At 40.6% G+C, this 16,150-nt stretch overlaps 1 protein-coding gene across 13 annotated transcripts in view; it reads left to right on the top strand.

Annotated features, from left to right (window-relative positions):
- COL25A1 (collagen type XXV alpha 1 chain) overlaps window positions 1–16,150 on the top strand; it is a 487,930-nt gene that overhangs the window by 411,754 nt on the left and 60,026 nt on the right. For 12 of the 13 annotated variants that reach the window (XM_053253596.1, XM_053253599.1, XM_053253605.1 and 9 more), the window contains 4 exons: window positions 9,313–9,375; window positions 11,812–11,880; window positions 14,415–14,466; window positions 15,087–15,131. In XM_053253596.1, coding sequence (XP_053109571.1) covers window positions 9,313–9,375; window positions 11,812–11,880; window positions 14,415–14,466; window positions 15,087–15,131 — 229 coding nt within the window. The remainder of the gene's footprint in view (window positions 1–9,312; window positions 9,376–11,811; window positions 11,881–14,414; window positions 14,467–15,086; window positions 15,132–16,150) is intronic. The other variant, XM_053253606.1, reaches the window with a different exon arrangement.

The following is a 16,150-nucleotide window of genomic DNA, read 5'->3' as shown; positions in this document are numbered from 1 at the left end:
TGCAAGGTAGGCGGGCAGGTAGCAAGAAGAGAGAGAAGGAGGAAGGAAGTTTGAATCCCCTGAGATTAGCAATCTACACATCAAAGGGATAGCATCAGAGCAGTGGAGAAGGGATGACAAATGTCTTGACCCTCTGGCCCTCTGACTCACTAGTCTGTCCTCCACTGTCTGAGGCAAGAGACAGCGCAAGGTCCTTTAACTTTCCAACACTTTATACCATAGTCCTGATCCCTGGGGGCCCAGTGTGGCTACTGTTTACTGGATTAAAAAACTAGTGCACAAGACCCATACATCTGGATATGTCATGTGCCAGAGTCCAGGTAAGACTTTGACAACAAGAGCATAGCTGGGAGTGTAGTGATTTGTTTCATTATGCACCTGTACACAGCTTGGGGGTGGAAATCTATCCCAAAATCCTGATGAGGGTAAAGAGAATTTACATGTTTAAAGTTAAACTTAGAGCTAGAGAGATGAGTGGGAGATTGTCCCTGACACTAGGAAGAGTGGACCTCCACCTTAACAAAACACAAGCATGCAGCTACCTGTATTCTTGATTCTTTAATAATCAGCCCCCTGTGGCTTCTGCATCCTTCAGAACATAGATCAAAACAGATGGACCTCTTTTCCCCACCTTGCCTCTGCATTGCAGAGACATCAGTATGCCTTACTGAGATGGAACTACTTGTTTACTTTGTTTCACACGCCATTAACAACACTAATCTGGATAGAATCCCATTTACTTTCTGCTATCTCAGTGGAGTAGTTGATAGCACAACACTGAAAAGGAGCAGTGTGTCTAGAATATGCTTGGTATGTTGTGGAAAAGAGCTTTCCAGTTTGCATACTTTCTTTCTCCTTGAATAAATCTGAAAGAGTGTCAGAAGAGGCAGCCTAGGAAAGGAAAGGCAACCAAATGTCCTCAGAAGTGCATGGTGCATTAATGGATTCCCCCATCGCCAGCAGGGAGCCCTGCAGTCTTCCAGCCCTGGCTGCAAGGAAAACCAAGTTCAAGGAAGCACTTGCTCCCTTAACCTCATTTTGAATGAAGGTGGGTTCCCTAAGCAGATTTGCTGCTGCCCAGAGCTGAACAGCTCCCAATGGTTCACACACAAACAGGTGAAACCAGGCTGGGCTTTTTTAGCCTGGTTTTCCCTGCGTGTGAAAACAGCCTCCTTGTATATGGAAACATACTAGAGGAGAATCTTGTTATTATTTGCAGTTCCGCATATCCACAGGGTGTCTCATTGAAACCCTTTTTCATTATCCATGGATACGAAGGGTTTAAAACCCATAGATAGATAGATAGATAGATAGATAGATAGATAGATAGATAGATAGATAAGCTTTATTACGATCGTAGATCAGACTGTACAACAACAAAAACATTACATAAAACTAGAGCGTATAATACAAACAATGTAGCAGAACCTAGCCACCTTGAAAGTGATCTCTTTACAAAAGTTAGATAACAAAAACTCTAAATAAAATTCATCGGAGTGACCTGAAAACTTCCCCAAAAGGGGAGTAATTAATTTTAAATGAGCATCACTATAAAATTTACAATATAAAATAACATGAGGGGTAGTTTCTATGGCGCCCATTCCACAGGGGCAAATTCTTAAATTAAACAGAATCCCTTTATATCTACCATCCCTAACCGCCGTTGGAAGGGCGTTTAGGTGGGCAAGAGTAAATGGACGCCTAAATTTAGGGATAAGAATATTATTTAAATATGCTGCTGGATTGGAATTAAAAAGTTCTTTCCCCAGATAGATGCCACTCCTTAGGCATGCTGTATCCACTTCCTGCCAGGCCTGATCATGTCCTAATCTAAGAATTTCCTCATGGGAGAACTCAAATTGAAGAAGTTCATTTTTAACCAAGGTCTTCCACTTATAATTAAAGTCATCAATCATTACTAAGGAAGCCAGGTCTAAACTGGCAAAAACCAGTTTTAACCAAAACTTTATAATACAGGTCCAGTAACCTGATTCAACCCTAGCGAGACCTACTTCTCGTCTGATAAGAGAGTTGGGAACACAGGGAGAAACTTGAAGAATAGTTCTAATAAATTTAGACTGTACAGCTTCCAGCAGGCCAAAATTACTAGGTGGCCCCAGTTGGGCACCATAAAAAAATACGGGATAGACTTTAGCAACAAATAACTTGATCGCCTAGAGGTCTGAAAGTGACCGTGGAGGTCATTTCCGGCCGCCATTTTGTTTCACAAAGCCCAGGAAGAGGCAGGAGTCGTCATTTTGTGGCTCCTTTTATTTTTTTAAGGACTTTCCCTCACAATTTTTTGCAGTTTTAGGGGGCACTGGATGAGCACTGGAAATCTTTGAAGGGATTTCCAGTGCTCATTGGGGACCCATGGAGCACACCACAGTGAGTTTTGGATTGTTTGGGAGGGTCGTTTGGGGTCATTTTGGGCCCATTTAGCCACCTTTAAAACATTTCCTCCTCCACCCTAGAACCTAACCCCCCTTCCCCATAGCCCTAATGCCTCGTTACTCGTGGTTCCGTGACTTGCAGCAGTAGGCGAGAACCCCCATGAGTAACGAGGTTTTCCTGTATGCAATGTTTATTATGCATAGTATGTATAGTATAGGGAAGGGAGTTTTTTAATCTCATGGCATGCATTTTTGATTCTTATGTTCCCCACCTCAGGGCTGTCTTTTCATGAGCTGAGGTGAGGAGGTCACATTTTTCAAGGGGCAGGTTTTTGGGGGTGCCCGTGAGGCAACAAGATGCTCATTACCACCCATCACTGCCTCACCATCCTCTGCCTGCCTTCTACTGCTCACCACTATGGAAGCAGCTCTTCATCAAACAGTGACACAGCAACTCCTCAGAAAAGCAAGAATCACTCTAAGATGGTCCTCGGCTGCTGCTGCTACCACCACCTCTTCCTAGCCCAGCATGCACCCTCCTACCTTCCTTGCATTGGGCTATTAATGAAAAAGAGAAGGAAGTTGAACAGGAAATGATAAAAGAACAGGAGGCATTCTCTGTGGGAAGAGCAATAGAATACAGGAGATGCTCTGTGGAGCTCTATTGCCCTTTAATAAATTCCTCTTCTATTTCTTTCCCTTCCAATGCAGGGGAATTAGGAGGATGTGCACCAGACTAAGAGGCGAAAAGTGAAGCGGTGGCAGCTGTTATTGCCACTACAAGCACAAAAGGAGGCATATGACATGGGAGGTGGCATTGGGCACCTTGGCCAGGTGCACTGAGATCTTAGGCTGCCACTGCCTCCTCCTCAAGGATGCTTAATATAAATATGGCAATGGCAAGGGCAGGAAAATTCCCTCTTTCCCCCAACCTTCCTTTTTCCTAAACAGATATCCTGAAATTCCATGTCTCCGTCATAGACTCAGACTCATACAGCCTGCCCTTCTGGTCCCTCTAAACCCCCCTTTTCCCTCCCCTGGAGTGGAAGCAAAAACTTTAAACTTTTAAACTTTTGTTCTCTAATAGACAAATTCCGTATTTCAGCATCACTGTGATTGGATAGCAGCAGGATGTTCCCTTCCTCCCCCAAACAAAAGATATCAGCAAATACAGGAGTCCTCCCCACCCCACAAGCGGTGATTTACTCTAATATTTCCTTATCCTTATGCTCTCAGCATTCCACCAGGCCCTGAAAATTCACTTAGCCCATTTGGAGCCTTTTGAAACATTTCTTTTTATTTTAACTTACAAACTTCTTTGTACCTAGGGAGTCCCCTAGAAAGGTGGAGACCACTATCTTATCTTTGGGTGATGCTGTTTTGCTTCCAAACTGATAAGCATTCAACCATCTGAATTTGCTATTAGAGGGGATAATATACTTTACAGCACACTGGAACCCAAGCATTGATTTAGCTCAGAGCTCACACGGATCTTCTCTGACTACCACTTAGCTCTGGCTCACTTCAAAGTTGGCAACTCTAGTTATATTAAAAAATGAGTGATAGGAGATGATGTGACTTAACGTCCAGCAGCATTTGCAAATGTGGGCTTCATTCCAAACATTTGATCAAGCTTAAAGGCAAAGGGCTGATTCTAACATTGCACAGCTTGCCAACAAACATAACCACATACATGATTGCTAAAGCAAGTGTTAATAAATGTCAGAACTCTTGTTGGCAGCAGATTTATACAGCGTTTCCCTCGAGGCCTCTGGAGATTATTTCTGCACAAATAAACTAGTCAAAAGACCTTTTCATAGGGGTTATTCCTAGATCAAGGTGTACAGTCAGAACTATTGTTTTCTTCCATTCCATGAGGGGATTCATTTGTGGGTGTTATGATGACCTGAGAAATAAGGCCTGAAAGCTGACTGGGACATTTTGACAGTACTATTGTCATGATGACAATAAAGGCTGGACAATAGAGGTTTACAGTAAGACAATAGGGGAGGGAGGAAAGAATCTGCCTCTTCTTTATTTAGATGTATTCAATAGGCTTTCACATGCCAAAATAGTATTACGTATAGAATCCAGGTCAGCCATTGTGGATAGAGAACCATATTGAAAGTTATTGGAGTTGAATTAACATGGAACATACCAATGTGGTTTTGAACATATAATAGTACTGTGGATGAGTTTTCTGGGTATCTCTAACTGTTCAATTGCTATTTCTGAAGGCTATTTCAGTGTGCTTATTAAAATAAGTTTGGGCATGAGAGAAGTTGTCCCTTTAAATCATAATTAGGTTGAATAACAAAGCAGCACAATTGGCCATGTGATGGCTTGAGTTTCTGAGTACTAAACAAGTTTGGGGGCTGTCAGATAAATTACTAGGCTTGCTTCTGTCAGTGCTTTCATTGTCTGCCTTTGTTTCAAGGGAATGCCTCCTTCCCAAATGAGGAATATTTTGATGATGGCTGTTTTCATTGGTTTGTGTTAACACAACTACATTAAAATAAATTAAGTGTGTACATTTCCAAACCATTCAAAACCATATCAGTATTGTGTATAGGCCATTTGTATTATATCATTATTTTATTTTTTCACAACCACTCAACAGCAACATGCAGTATATGTTTCTCCCTTATTTCTTACCTCCTATCATTTTTGTCCTAGATGTCTTTTTAACTTCTCCATTATTTTAATATGTTGTCTACGCTATGCTTGCATGGTATGCTAATTTATGTGAGGACTGTTTTCTATTTCCAGCTATTCAGGAAATATCTTTAACTCATAAACTGAAACGGTTTTTCACACCAATGTAATTCACTTGCAATGAGGGCAAGCTGACACTTCTCTTTCTTTTCACTATATAATTAAAAATGAGTTACCTACATCTGCCTCTCTTCATAGCCATGTCAACAATTACATAAAGTACAGGATGTGTTTGTCATGATTCATTAGGTTTTCACATGAGGCTAATATAGTATTTTTGAAAAATTGTAGTAATTATTGGTTTTATCACCCAAATCAGTTCCTACTAGTACAAAAGTCAGTTCCTACTAGTTCAAACGAGTACTCAATTTACATATTGCATGTAAATTGAGAGGATAGGACTTCATTATTCATAATATCTCATTCGTAAGATGTCTTCTGTCCTTTTTGTGGTTTACTGCACAATTACTGGTTATTTGGCATTTATGTGATTCTCACCTGAAGTGTTTCAGTGGAGAATTTTTACAGTCTCTCAGACGCCTTTTCAGCCAAAAGCTTGCCTAAGGTGGCTCGGCTGCTCATTATAAGAGACTGTGCAGTCAGGAGTTGGAGTATCTATTCAGCTGGTGCTTCCTGCTCCCATTTCCATCCCCATGGCCTCTGCCATGCAATTTCCCATGTCTGGTTTAGCTGTCCCTCTTTCACATTCATCTATTCACATCTGAGGCCGTTTTCCTCAACTGCTCTAATCTCATTTAACTTCCACTTCTAGTGCCACCTGCCCCTCCAACAGCCCCTTATCCAATAGCTGCCTTGCCTGCTACATATCGGTTGTAATCACACCCATATTCTGAAAAGTTCTTTACTCAACACTCGGTGACTTATGCCGAATGTGTGAGCCGAATGTGTGTTTAATATAATGCAGTAGTGGCCAGTGTGGGTGCTGCCGGTGGGCAGGGTGGCGAGAGGCACCTTTATGGTTAAATTAATGGGTTCTTTCCTCCACTCCCGCCACAGCTGAATGCTGCTTGGAGCAGCAGTGCACTGCCTAGCAGCCCCTGCAGTGGGGGATCACCTATACCACTCACGTGGCTGCCGGCAGGGGAACATCTCTGCGGAGGCCAGGTGAGTGGCACAGGTGATCCACTGCCATAGGGAGTTCTGGGCACTGCTGCTCTGAGCAGTGTGTGGTGAGAACAGATACAAGCACCTATTAATTTACCCTTAAAGGTGCCTCTTGCCGCCCCCTAGTGGCGCTCACACTGGCAGCAACTGAGATAATGTGATGTGGCAGTTCTGTTTGTGGGGTTTGATCCACTATGGTTCATTCACATATGTGAGGCACTTCTTGGTGCGAAGTTATCTAGTGATCAGCATTCATTTGTGAACCAGCCCTATTCCCATCTATCTGGTGGTGGATTTTTTTTTTCTTGCTTGCTTTTTGTGTAATAGTGCATCTGGGTAAAATTTTCCTTTGCAGTCACTGGAAGCATCCAAAGAAAGTCATAATAATAATGATGAAGTGCTATTGAAATCAGAGACAAGTTAAGTCATGACCACTGTATTTACCCAAACCAAAGACGAAGTACAGGTTAAATACAGGTTATACCTGCATTTACTCAAAGTCCGAATTTAAGATGACCTCCTGATTTCTAATATTAAAAAACTTGGAAAAAACCTAGTCTTAGATTTAGGTAAATACAGCATTTTGAGTCCCATTAATTTCAGAGCCCATTCACACGTTATACTCAACACTTGTACAGTGAGTGTACAGTGTACACAGATACATTCATTCACATGTTATGTTGAATGCACTTACAGAAGTACACTTCCTAACTGTACCATGTATTTGAAGGGCCTGTATCCAGGTTCACTTTTAAAATGAATGCAGGTACAGTCATTCACACAAAACATGTACGAGGGTACAGACATTTGTACCCACGTACAGCATAATGTCTGAATTGCGCTTAACCTTCTTTGGATACAACCCACAATCGTTAATCAAACATGCACTTTTGTGGCATTGTGGAATTCTTGCCAGAGACAAAAATATACTATAGGCCTAAGTGACAAATAAGCAAAGCAAGCCCACTCTATAATTTACTACACTCGTTATAGAAGGAAAGGTCACCATGCAAGTTTTATTGTACATCCCCTATTCCAAAGTAGCTTAAAAATACACTATGTCTTTCAAACCTAGAGCTACCAATTAAAATTTGACCCCACTGATTAATAAAATCTACTAATTTAGTGATTTCAATATTACACCCATGGTTTCCACTTGCGTAAATTCAGTTACAGTTCCCAGAGGCATCCTATACATGCAAAACATTCATCAGAACTGGATCAGTAAAGTTCTTTTAGAAAAGGAGAGAGTCTCCTAAGTTTAAACAAACACAATTATTTTAGTGAAGATCACTTTTAGGAGAGAGCTCAGCTTGCTTGCATTTTACATACATTCTCATATGTTTCTGCTGGGCCAGACCCAGCCAGTTCTAATCAATAACAAAAACTAATCAACTCTTAAAAGAACAATGCACTATTCCCACAGAGTGCTATATAAGACATAGTCAAAGGTAGGATTGCTAATCTGATAATCTTATATACCAATACAAAAATAAGCAAGGGCAGAGACATTCGGAGGTTTGGCGCGGCAGGGCAGTGGCAGGGCCACACCCGCCTTGCCACTGCCCCACTGTGCCAAACCTCCGATTTTCTTTTCATAATTTCAGCCACCATGTGCATGGCTGAGGGGTGGCAGTCAGGGGGGTGAGCCGAGCAGGCCTCCCCCCACTCCGCCCGGCAGCAGTGGGTGGCAGCAGGTGGAGCTCAGGCGCAACGGCTCTTGAGAACTGTGAGGCACCCCAGCACAGTTGAGTTGAAATAGATTGTCGCAAGCCCATGACATCATGGGCTTATGACGCTCTATTTCACCTGTGCAGTTGAAAGAGTTGTAAAGTTGTAAAAAAATTTCCAGGACTGCTGAAAGGCAAAAGGTATTGTGTCCATATCTCAGATTCCCATTTACTTCTGTGTAATAGTGTCATAAGCATAATCCCCACTGTACATTAAGGTTATCTGAGGAGGTCCATCTCCAGTTACTACGGTTCGTCTGGTGGCGACTCAGAGGCAGGCCTTCTCTGTAGCTGCTCCTGGGCTGTGGAATGCACTCGCAGCAGAAATCTGCAATTTGAATTCTTTACTGATTTTCAGGAGAGCCCTTAAAACCTGTCTGCTTGGCCTGGCCTTCCAGGGTTTTTAAATAGTTGTAATTGGCTTTAATGTTGTAACCTGGTTTTCGGGGTTTTTTATTTATTGTGATTGTTTAATTGCTGTTTTATGATGTTTTAATTGTTAATTGTTGTATACTGTTTTATAATTTTTGTTTGAATTGTTAACTGATTTTAATGGTTTTGTATTAATTGTAAACCGCCCTAAGCCATTTTGGAAGGGCGGTATAAAAATCAAATAAATAAATAAATTAAAATAAGCCACCTAATGGCACAGCGGGGAAATGACTTGACTAGCAAGCCAGAAGTTGCCGGTTCAAATCCCCACTAGTATATTTCCCAGACTGTGGGAAACACCTGTATCAGGCAGCAACGATATAGGAAGATGCTGAAAGGCATCATCTCATACTGCATGGGAGGTGGCAATGGTAAACCCCTCCTGTATTCTACCAAAGATAACCACAGGGCTCTGTGGTTGCCAGGAGTCGACACAGACTCGACGGCACATTTTAATAGTGTCATATCTATTGTTTAAATCCCAAAACAAAACTTGTGTTGTAACAAAAATGGCACAAATATTGAATTCTGTAACTTGTGAATAAAGCATTACTAGAACCACTTACCTCCCTTTTTCCACTGATATTTTTCATGATATTAATCTTGCTTTGGAAATCTTTTCCCCGCAAAAAAAAACCCCTGTAACATAATCGAGGAAGCAGAACATGCATTAATTTCATGAAAAACAAGACGTGAGAGCTCCAGTTCATTTGCTTTTCTTAAACTCAATGAAGCTTTTCTTTGAGAACTCTATGCTGATGGAAATCAAACTTGATTAATCGTATCTGTCTATAGGTATTGGACTGCTGCTAGGGAACCATGGGTGACTGCGGAAAATATCATTAAAAGTAAACATATTTTTACTATAATTGCTCACAGTTAAATTAACAAAGATCTAATATGATCATTTTTCAAAGGGTGAACCAGGTTTCATTGGTCCACAGGGAGAACCGGGATTGCCAGGATTGCCAGGAACAAAGGTATGTTCTATATTTTCTTCTTATTGTATGTGGATTACTTCATATCAGATTAGTTCAAAACCTAATCCTTAGCCCAGACCAAAACATTCAGCTATCCAACCGTTAAAGTCAAATTGAAGTGATACGTAAGTCGTGAATCTTCATCAGAATAAGAGTTATTGAAATATAATCCAATTTAAACAGTCAAGATACTTTAAAAGGGTAGAAATCCAGAATTATACTCATGCATCTCCAAGCCAAAAGTGTGGATGCCAGGATCCTGACTGTCTCCCTGTCTCCTGACATTGTGTTGCTCTTCTGTATGATGTCAAATATAATCACCTCCTCTCCATCCCAGATCCAAGTCTGGAAACAGTGAAGGGGTGGGGATCTCTCCCACAATTTCAGAAGCCCAGCTTTTTGTTGTTATTTTATTGAGTATTTTAATTTTATTGTTAATATATTAATTAATGAAATACAGTACATAAATTAATCCTGGGTTCACATCTGTTCAGATATAAGCTCAAACTGGAGTACATCTGATAAAAGTAGATTTTAATCTGTTCAGAGTTTAATCCTGTGTTCATGGGGTTAGTAATGAGAACCAAGGGACAGCCAACTGGATGATGGATGAAGTATAGCCATGTATTATAAACAGATTGCACATGACCATGGGATCAAAGTGGCTTGCCACACATATGGATGTGAACACTCCAAGTTTAAAGCGCTAACCTTGCTGATCATCAGTTTATGGAGTTGGCAGGGCAAACCCAATATTTTAAAACAAAATGGCATGCTGATAGCTCACCATAGGCTTTTCTAGAAAGCCAACCCATTGACTCTTTGTGGAGGCCAAAGGCTAGATAAAAGTGAGCCTTTCTACTGCAGTAGTTACAAAATGAAGGAGGGGACACTGTCAAAGGTCAAACCATGGGTTAGGTATGGCTCTCCAGTGATCGTGAGGATGTCCTTTCTCAATTTTAGTGCAGTTTCACTGTTCTCCATTTGGTGAAACCAAGCATTCAAGGTTATTCATACAAGCAGTGTTATGGAACTTACCAGGATTATGCAACATTATTTGAATGAAAGTATGGACTGGTTCAGATCTCATGCAGAACCATAGTTAAAGCCTGGTTTCACATGGCATTCCTGAACTTCAGGAGTGAATGTTCTCCCCTTCCTTGTCCTCATGAGCATCTAATTCTGACTCCATCACTTTAAAATGTGGGTCTGTTGCTCATCACTATCTTCTGGATCTTCAAACAATTTTAGAGGGAGTTGGAGTGTCACAAAGGAAAAACTCTATAGTTTCCTTATGAATCATAATAGGGATCCCTTGAAAGGAGCTATGCAGCTTTGGGAAGCTGAGATAGGGGCCATTAGTTGGAAATGTTCCTCCAACCTTCTTCTCATTTTTCAACATATTATGATTTTTCACAGGTTTTAACCTTTTTAGCTAAAAAAAAGTTTTTATTCAGTCTGGATATATGTTCTTAATTGTACAGCATGCACTTTTTGTCATTTTTCATTTAAAGAAGGTTGGAGGCTTCTAAACTTAAAGGCTGACATCTGGACTAACACTATGCTGTTGCACAATAGAGGCTAGGGTGATTTTCACCTATCTTCCTGTAATGTTTTTCCTTTTTCTAGTCTGTGCTTTAAATAAAGATTCATTCATTCATTCATTCATTCACCTATCATCCCTTCCCTCTGAAGCCCACTGTGCCTTCCCCCTGAAGGCCATTCAGCCCTCAGGGGCATGTTTTTGAGAGGCACAGTGTACTGAAGAGGGAAGGGGAGACCCATGAAAATTGCGTTCACATGACAGCACAGTATTAATCTCGATGTCATCACTGTTGCACTAGTGCTGTGCTAATCTGGATGTCAGCCACATATTGCTTTAATGGTAACATATGTTCTGCAGAAAATTAAGGAACAAATTCCTCTTTGATGAGGAGTTCAGCACTCTCTGCCTCTGTTATTTCTAAATTTGTTGCATTACGCTTTCAGTGGGTGAGCTAATGCAATGATTTGGCAGTTTTAGATAGCTGAATAACTGCCTACCTTGAAAACAGGATGAACAATCCAAAGCATAAAGGGCTGATCATTGTTCAGTACACTGGAACTAACAAAATGAAACCACAAAAATGACACTTCAAAAATTGATAGCTTTATCTCTTTTTCCATTTTCTATGCTTTATACTGATAATTAATCTGCAGCATTGCATGGTGATTTAATTTTGAGAACTCAAATGAAGTCGCAAAACACATCCACTTCTGAAACATAAATACATTTGCTTAGAGAAAAGTTTGGCTTTTGCAGTATGCTTATCAGTTAAATTTGAAATATTCTCTGAAGCGGATCCTCTTTAATTTTTCTGAAATAGTTTGGTACCATACCAGAAGTTGCCAGTGTTTGGTAATGTTTCTGTACATCTGTGTTGTGATTTGTGACAGGGTGAAAGGGGAGAAGCTGGGCCTCCTGGGAAAGGTGAACGAGGTGAACCTGGAGTTCCAGGGCCAAAGGTCAGTCTGGTTTAACTTTAGAAATATGTTGTGTGGTTTTTATAAAACAATTTGGCATTGGGAGTTTTGTAGAACCTGCTTGTGGGAGTTGGTGGGGGAGAATGTAAAAATTAAAATTTCAGTGTGATTTATGGTGTATTTCAGAAGTGGTTTAAATTTATGCCAGTTACTTTGGGGTATGATCCCGTCAGCAATTCATTATGTAAATTGAGGAAGCTAATATTTTTTAAAAAACCTTGAACCTATAACCATGCACAGTTTCTTATTCTTAATTGTCACGTTGAACTCAATGGGACTTGTATGCAAGTATGTCTATGCAGACTCACATTCTAAAGTGCTGGTCATGCCACTTTTCATGTAGTGAAAAAATTATGTTTCGCCAGATTTCTAATTTTATACAGTAAAATAGTTCTACATGCATCTCATCACCTTGTTAGTTTTCAATTGTTGTAGAATGTTACAGATTCCCTACACTTATTTGTTATATCAATGTCATTTATTTTATGGGAACAGCCTTAAACATCCAGACAATTGCTGGTTTGTATGAAGAGGACACAGAGAACACAAATAAGCAACATTAGGCAACTGGGTTCCTGGATTTATCTGAGAGTATGGACTTGTTCAAATGAGCATTAGGGCTCACATGACCACTTAAAAAACCTGTGCATATTAGCTCCCTTGCCACACATAGGCTTTTTTGCATCCTTTGGCAATTGCTCTAGATACAATAGTGGAAGTAATGAGCAAATGCTAAACCTTGTTTCAAACAAGCTGCTTGTAACAGGAAAAGTCTTCAAGTCATTTTCAAGACGCCACCATCAGGGACGTATCTAGGGTGGGGCAGGCAGGGCACATGCCCCAGGCGCCACTTGAAGGGGGGTGCCATTTTTTAAAATTAAAAAATGGCCACCGAAAACAAAATGGCCACCATGAATGCTCAAATGGCCTCTGTGAGGCACTAGGCCATGCGAGGCCTTGCAGAGGCCATTTGAACATGCATGGCAACCATTTTGTTTTCAGTGGCCATTTTTCAAAAAAACAATTATTTTTAAGAAATGGCCACCACACATACTCAAATGGTCCCTGTGAGGCCCTAGAGGCCAGCTGGGGGTGGGGGAAACCTTTGCAGACCCCCCACAGCCTTTAGGAAGCCCCCCTAAGGGGACACAGGTAAAAAAATTAATTTAATATAAGTCACTGTACTTTAATTTAATTAATTTAATCAATCAATTAATTAATTAATTTAGATCAATTAATTAATTAATTAGTTTAAATTAATTTAATTTGAATTTAATTAATTTAATATAATATAATATAAGTCATTCAGTCTGGCACTATGTACAGAGAATCAGGGCTTGTGAATACTGAGCTGAAGCTTATGAGCTAGGATTGTATTCATTTGCTCTTACTTTGCTTCTTGTGATAAGTGAGTTAAATGTGATGTCTTAATAATATGGCTATTAATGGTGAGTTTTTCTTTGATTCCGTATGAAATCCTTAGTATAAAGGCCCACTGGGAGTTTCTTGCTCTCTTTCTCTCATTTTAACTGTCTTTCTGAAATACTAGAATATATTCCAAGCAGTGACACAGTTTACTCTACATATCCTTTAATTATTTTCAGAGTATCTGGGAAAAGTCAAATTCTCCATTGATTTTTAAAACTTATGTAATAGTGATGCTACAATGCATAGTAGAGAATTAGATAGGCACTTCTGTTTAGTTTTCCAAGTACACCTCCACATAGTATTTGGGTATTTCATGAGCCCCAACATACTGAGATTTGTAGTTTTCCAGAATTTTTTGGTCTGGCTACGTCCACTGCTAAATAGTTTTTGAAATATTAAAAGATTAAAGAGCTTGACTTGTATTTTTCAGCTGATATTATGGTAAAGTTATCTGAAAGATGGGTGTCAGATGTTTGGACAGGGGGCGCAATTTCAGTGCTTGCCCTAGGCACTATTTTCCCTAGATACGCCTCTGCCACCATTCTTTCTTAACCGAACATAACAGTCCTACTGGATCAGACCAAATGCCTCTGGGTCTAGCTTTCTCAGAGTGGCCAACCAGATGCCTCTGGGAAACCCAGAAATAGGACATTAGCGCTCTCCCATGGTTGCTTCCCAGCAAATGGATATCCAGAAGCATACAGCTTTTGAACCTGGAGGTAGCATATGACCATCATGATTAGTAGCTGCTGATAGACTTGTCCTTCATGAATTTTTCTAATCCCCTTTTCTGGAAATCTGAACTTTCCTTTCAAGGTGTTGCAGTAAATGTATCATATAAATGTATCATATAAATAAATAAATGTATCATGTATCATTATAACATGAACTCATTAGTACTAAATATAATCAGTATTCTTCTACCTAAATCTATCACTGTTATGTGAATTAATAATTATGATCATTTTTAATATAAAGTGTTCCTACCACACTAACCACTAGGAACAAGTACTAATTCCTTTTATTCCTCTCTTTTCTTCTTCTGTCTTCATTCTTGCTGTCTATCTTGTATGTCTTCCATCATGCAGGGAAGGTCAGGCGAATCTGGAACTAGAGGCCCCAAAGGGTCGAAGGTCAGTAGTAAGCAAATTTTGGCTTTATTGGCTCAATGTGATGTGATGATATAGTGCTGGTAACTTTATACAGAGCTGTTTTAGGGTAAAGGCTTTTTCAAACAAGGTCACTAATTTACTCCTGGGTTCCAACATTATCCAACACACTCCTGGGTAAATTTCAACGTTTAGGAGAAATTTAGCCTTGATTTTTGTAGGGATGGCTTATCATCAGACCACTGAAGAGTACAGATTAATTTGACACCATTGTCCCAACCTGTTCTGGATGTTATGTAGGCTTATTTTATTTGATTGCAGTCCATATCTAAGTTTTCTACTCTATCTAACAACAAGGATTGTATCTTTGTGAGATGCCTAGATTCAATATATACAGTAAGAAGGCTTGGTTAAGGTACCAGCAGACTTGGAAATGGAGCAAATCCCTTCTAGGTGTGGAGTTCTGTTTGTGTCGCCTGCCTTGGCTACATCTGGCCTCTGGGTGACATCTGCTGGCTCTTCAGTATTCAGTGGACTTACTGTATCTTTGAAGCTTATATTTCTTTACAGATTTGTGGTGCTACTCTGCTTTCTCTTTCTCTTTAAATATGTGATACTTGCATGTGTTGACCAATATTGCTTTTTACATAGGGCGATCCTGGAGACAAAGGTGACTTGGGGGCAATAGGTCCAAGGGTAAGTAATTACCATTTGAGACTAGGTATTCATTTCCCCTTCCTCTGTTGTACATTATAGGGTGTACTCACTTTGGCTGTCAGCACCTATCTGCTCTGCTGACACCATCTTTGCAGTGCACCTTGTTGCTCCCGTGGCTGCTTGTGGAATATTGTAGTCTGAATGATGTGGCTTACAGTAGGGTTAGCCAACCTCAGGCTCTCCACCTATTGCTAAGTCTACAATGCCATTATTCAAAGTGGTAGTCCTAATAACAGCTGAAAAGCCTCAGGTTGGCTATCCCAGCTCAAACTACCTTTCCTTACGGCAAAGATTGGACTTGATGGCCCTTTGGTCTCTTCAAGGTATTCCTTGCTAGAATATGACCCTAGTCTCCTCCATAGTAACTCTGGAATTATGATACATTAAGTAATAGATTACCATGGCTGTTCCTAATGAACAGGAGAACTAATAGATACCTTTCATGAACAGGATGAATAGATGCCATTTGAGTCAGTGGCGGCTGGTGCGGGCACCCCTGGGAGGCACCTTTAATTCTAAATTACTAGGTGCTTACCTCTCCTCCTGCCACACCTGAAAGCTGTTGTGAGCAGTGGTGCGCTGCCCAGCATTCGCTGCAGCAGAAGATCGGCTCCTCCACTCTGCTGGCCTCTGCACATGCGTAATTTGCTGCCCACGCAAATGGCCTCCGCGAGCTGAGTGGTGGAGCCGATCATCTGCTGCAGAGGGTGCTAGCAGCAGGCCACTGCTCACAACAGCTTTCAGGTGTGGTGGGAGGAGCAGTAAGCACCTCGTAATTTAGAGTTAAAGGTGCCTCCCACCACCCCGCGCGCCAGTTGCCACTGATTTGAATATTACCATGACAGTTTGAGAAAAAAGCCTCACTATGATTTGACTAAAATTTACCATGGACTTTTAGACACAGCAGACTTTACAGCCAGTTCACTGGGAGGCTTTACTGCAAACTCAGTTGTCCCCAAAAACCAACAATTTTTTTTTACCCAGAATATAAATCGGGC

Source organism: Hemicordylus capensis, chromosome 5 (genome assembly GCF_027244095.1).
Source record: "Hemicordylus capensis ecotype Gifberg chromosome 5, rHemCap1.1.pri, whole genome shotgun sequence".
NCBI lineage: Eukaryota > Metazoa > Chordata > Lepidosauria > Squamata > Cordylidae > Hemicordylus > Hemicordylus capensis.
Note: the sequence above shows the minus strand (reverse complement) of the source record. Positions and strands in the feature narration are given on the sequence as shown.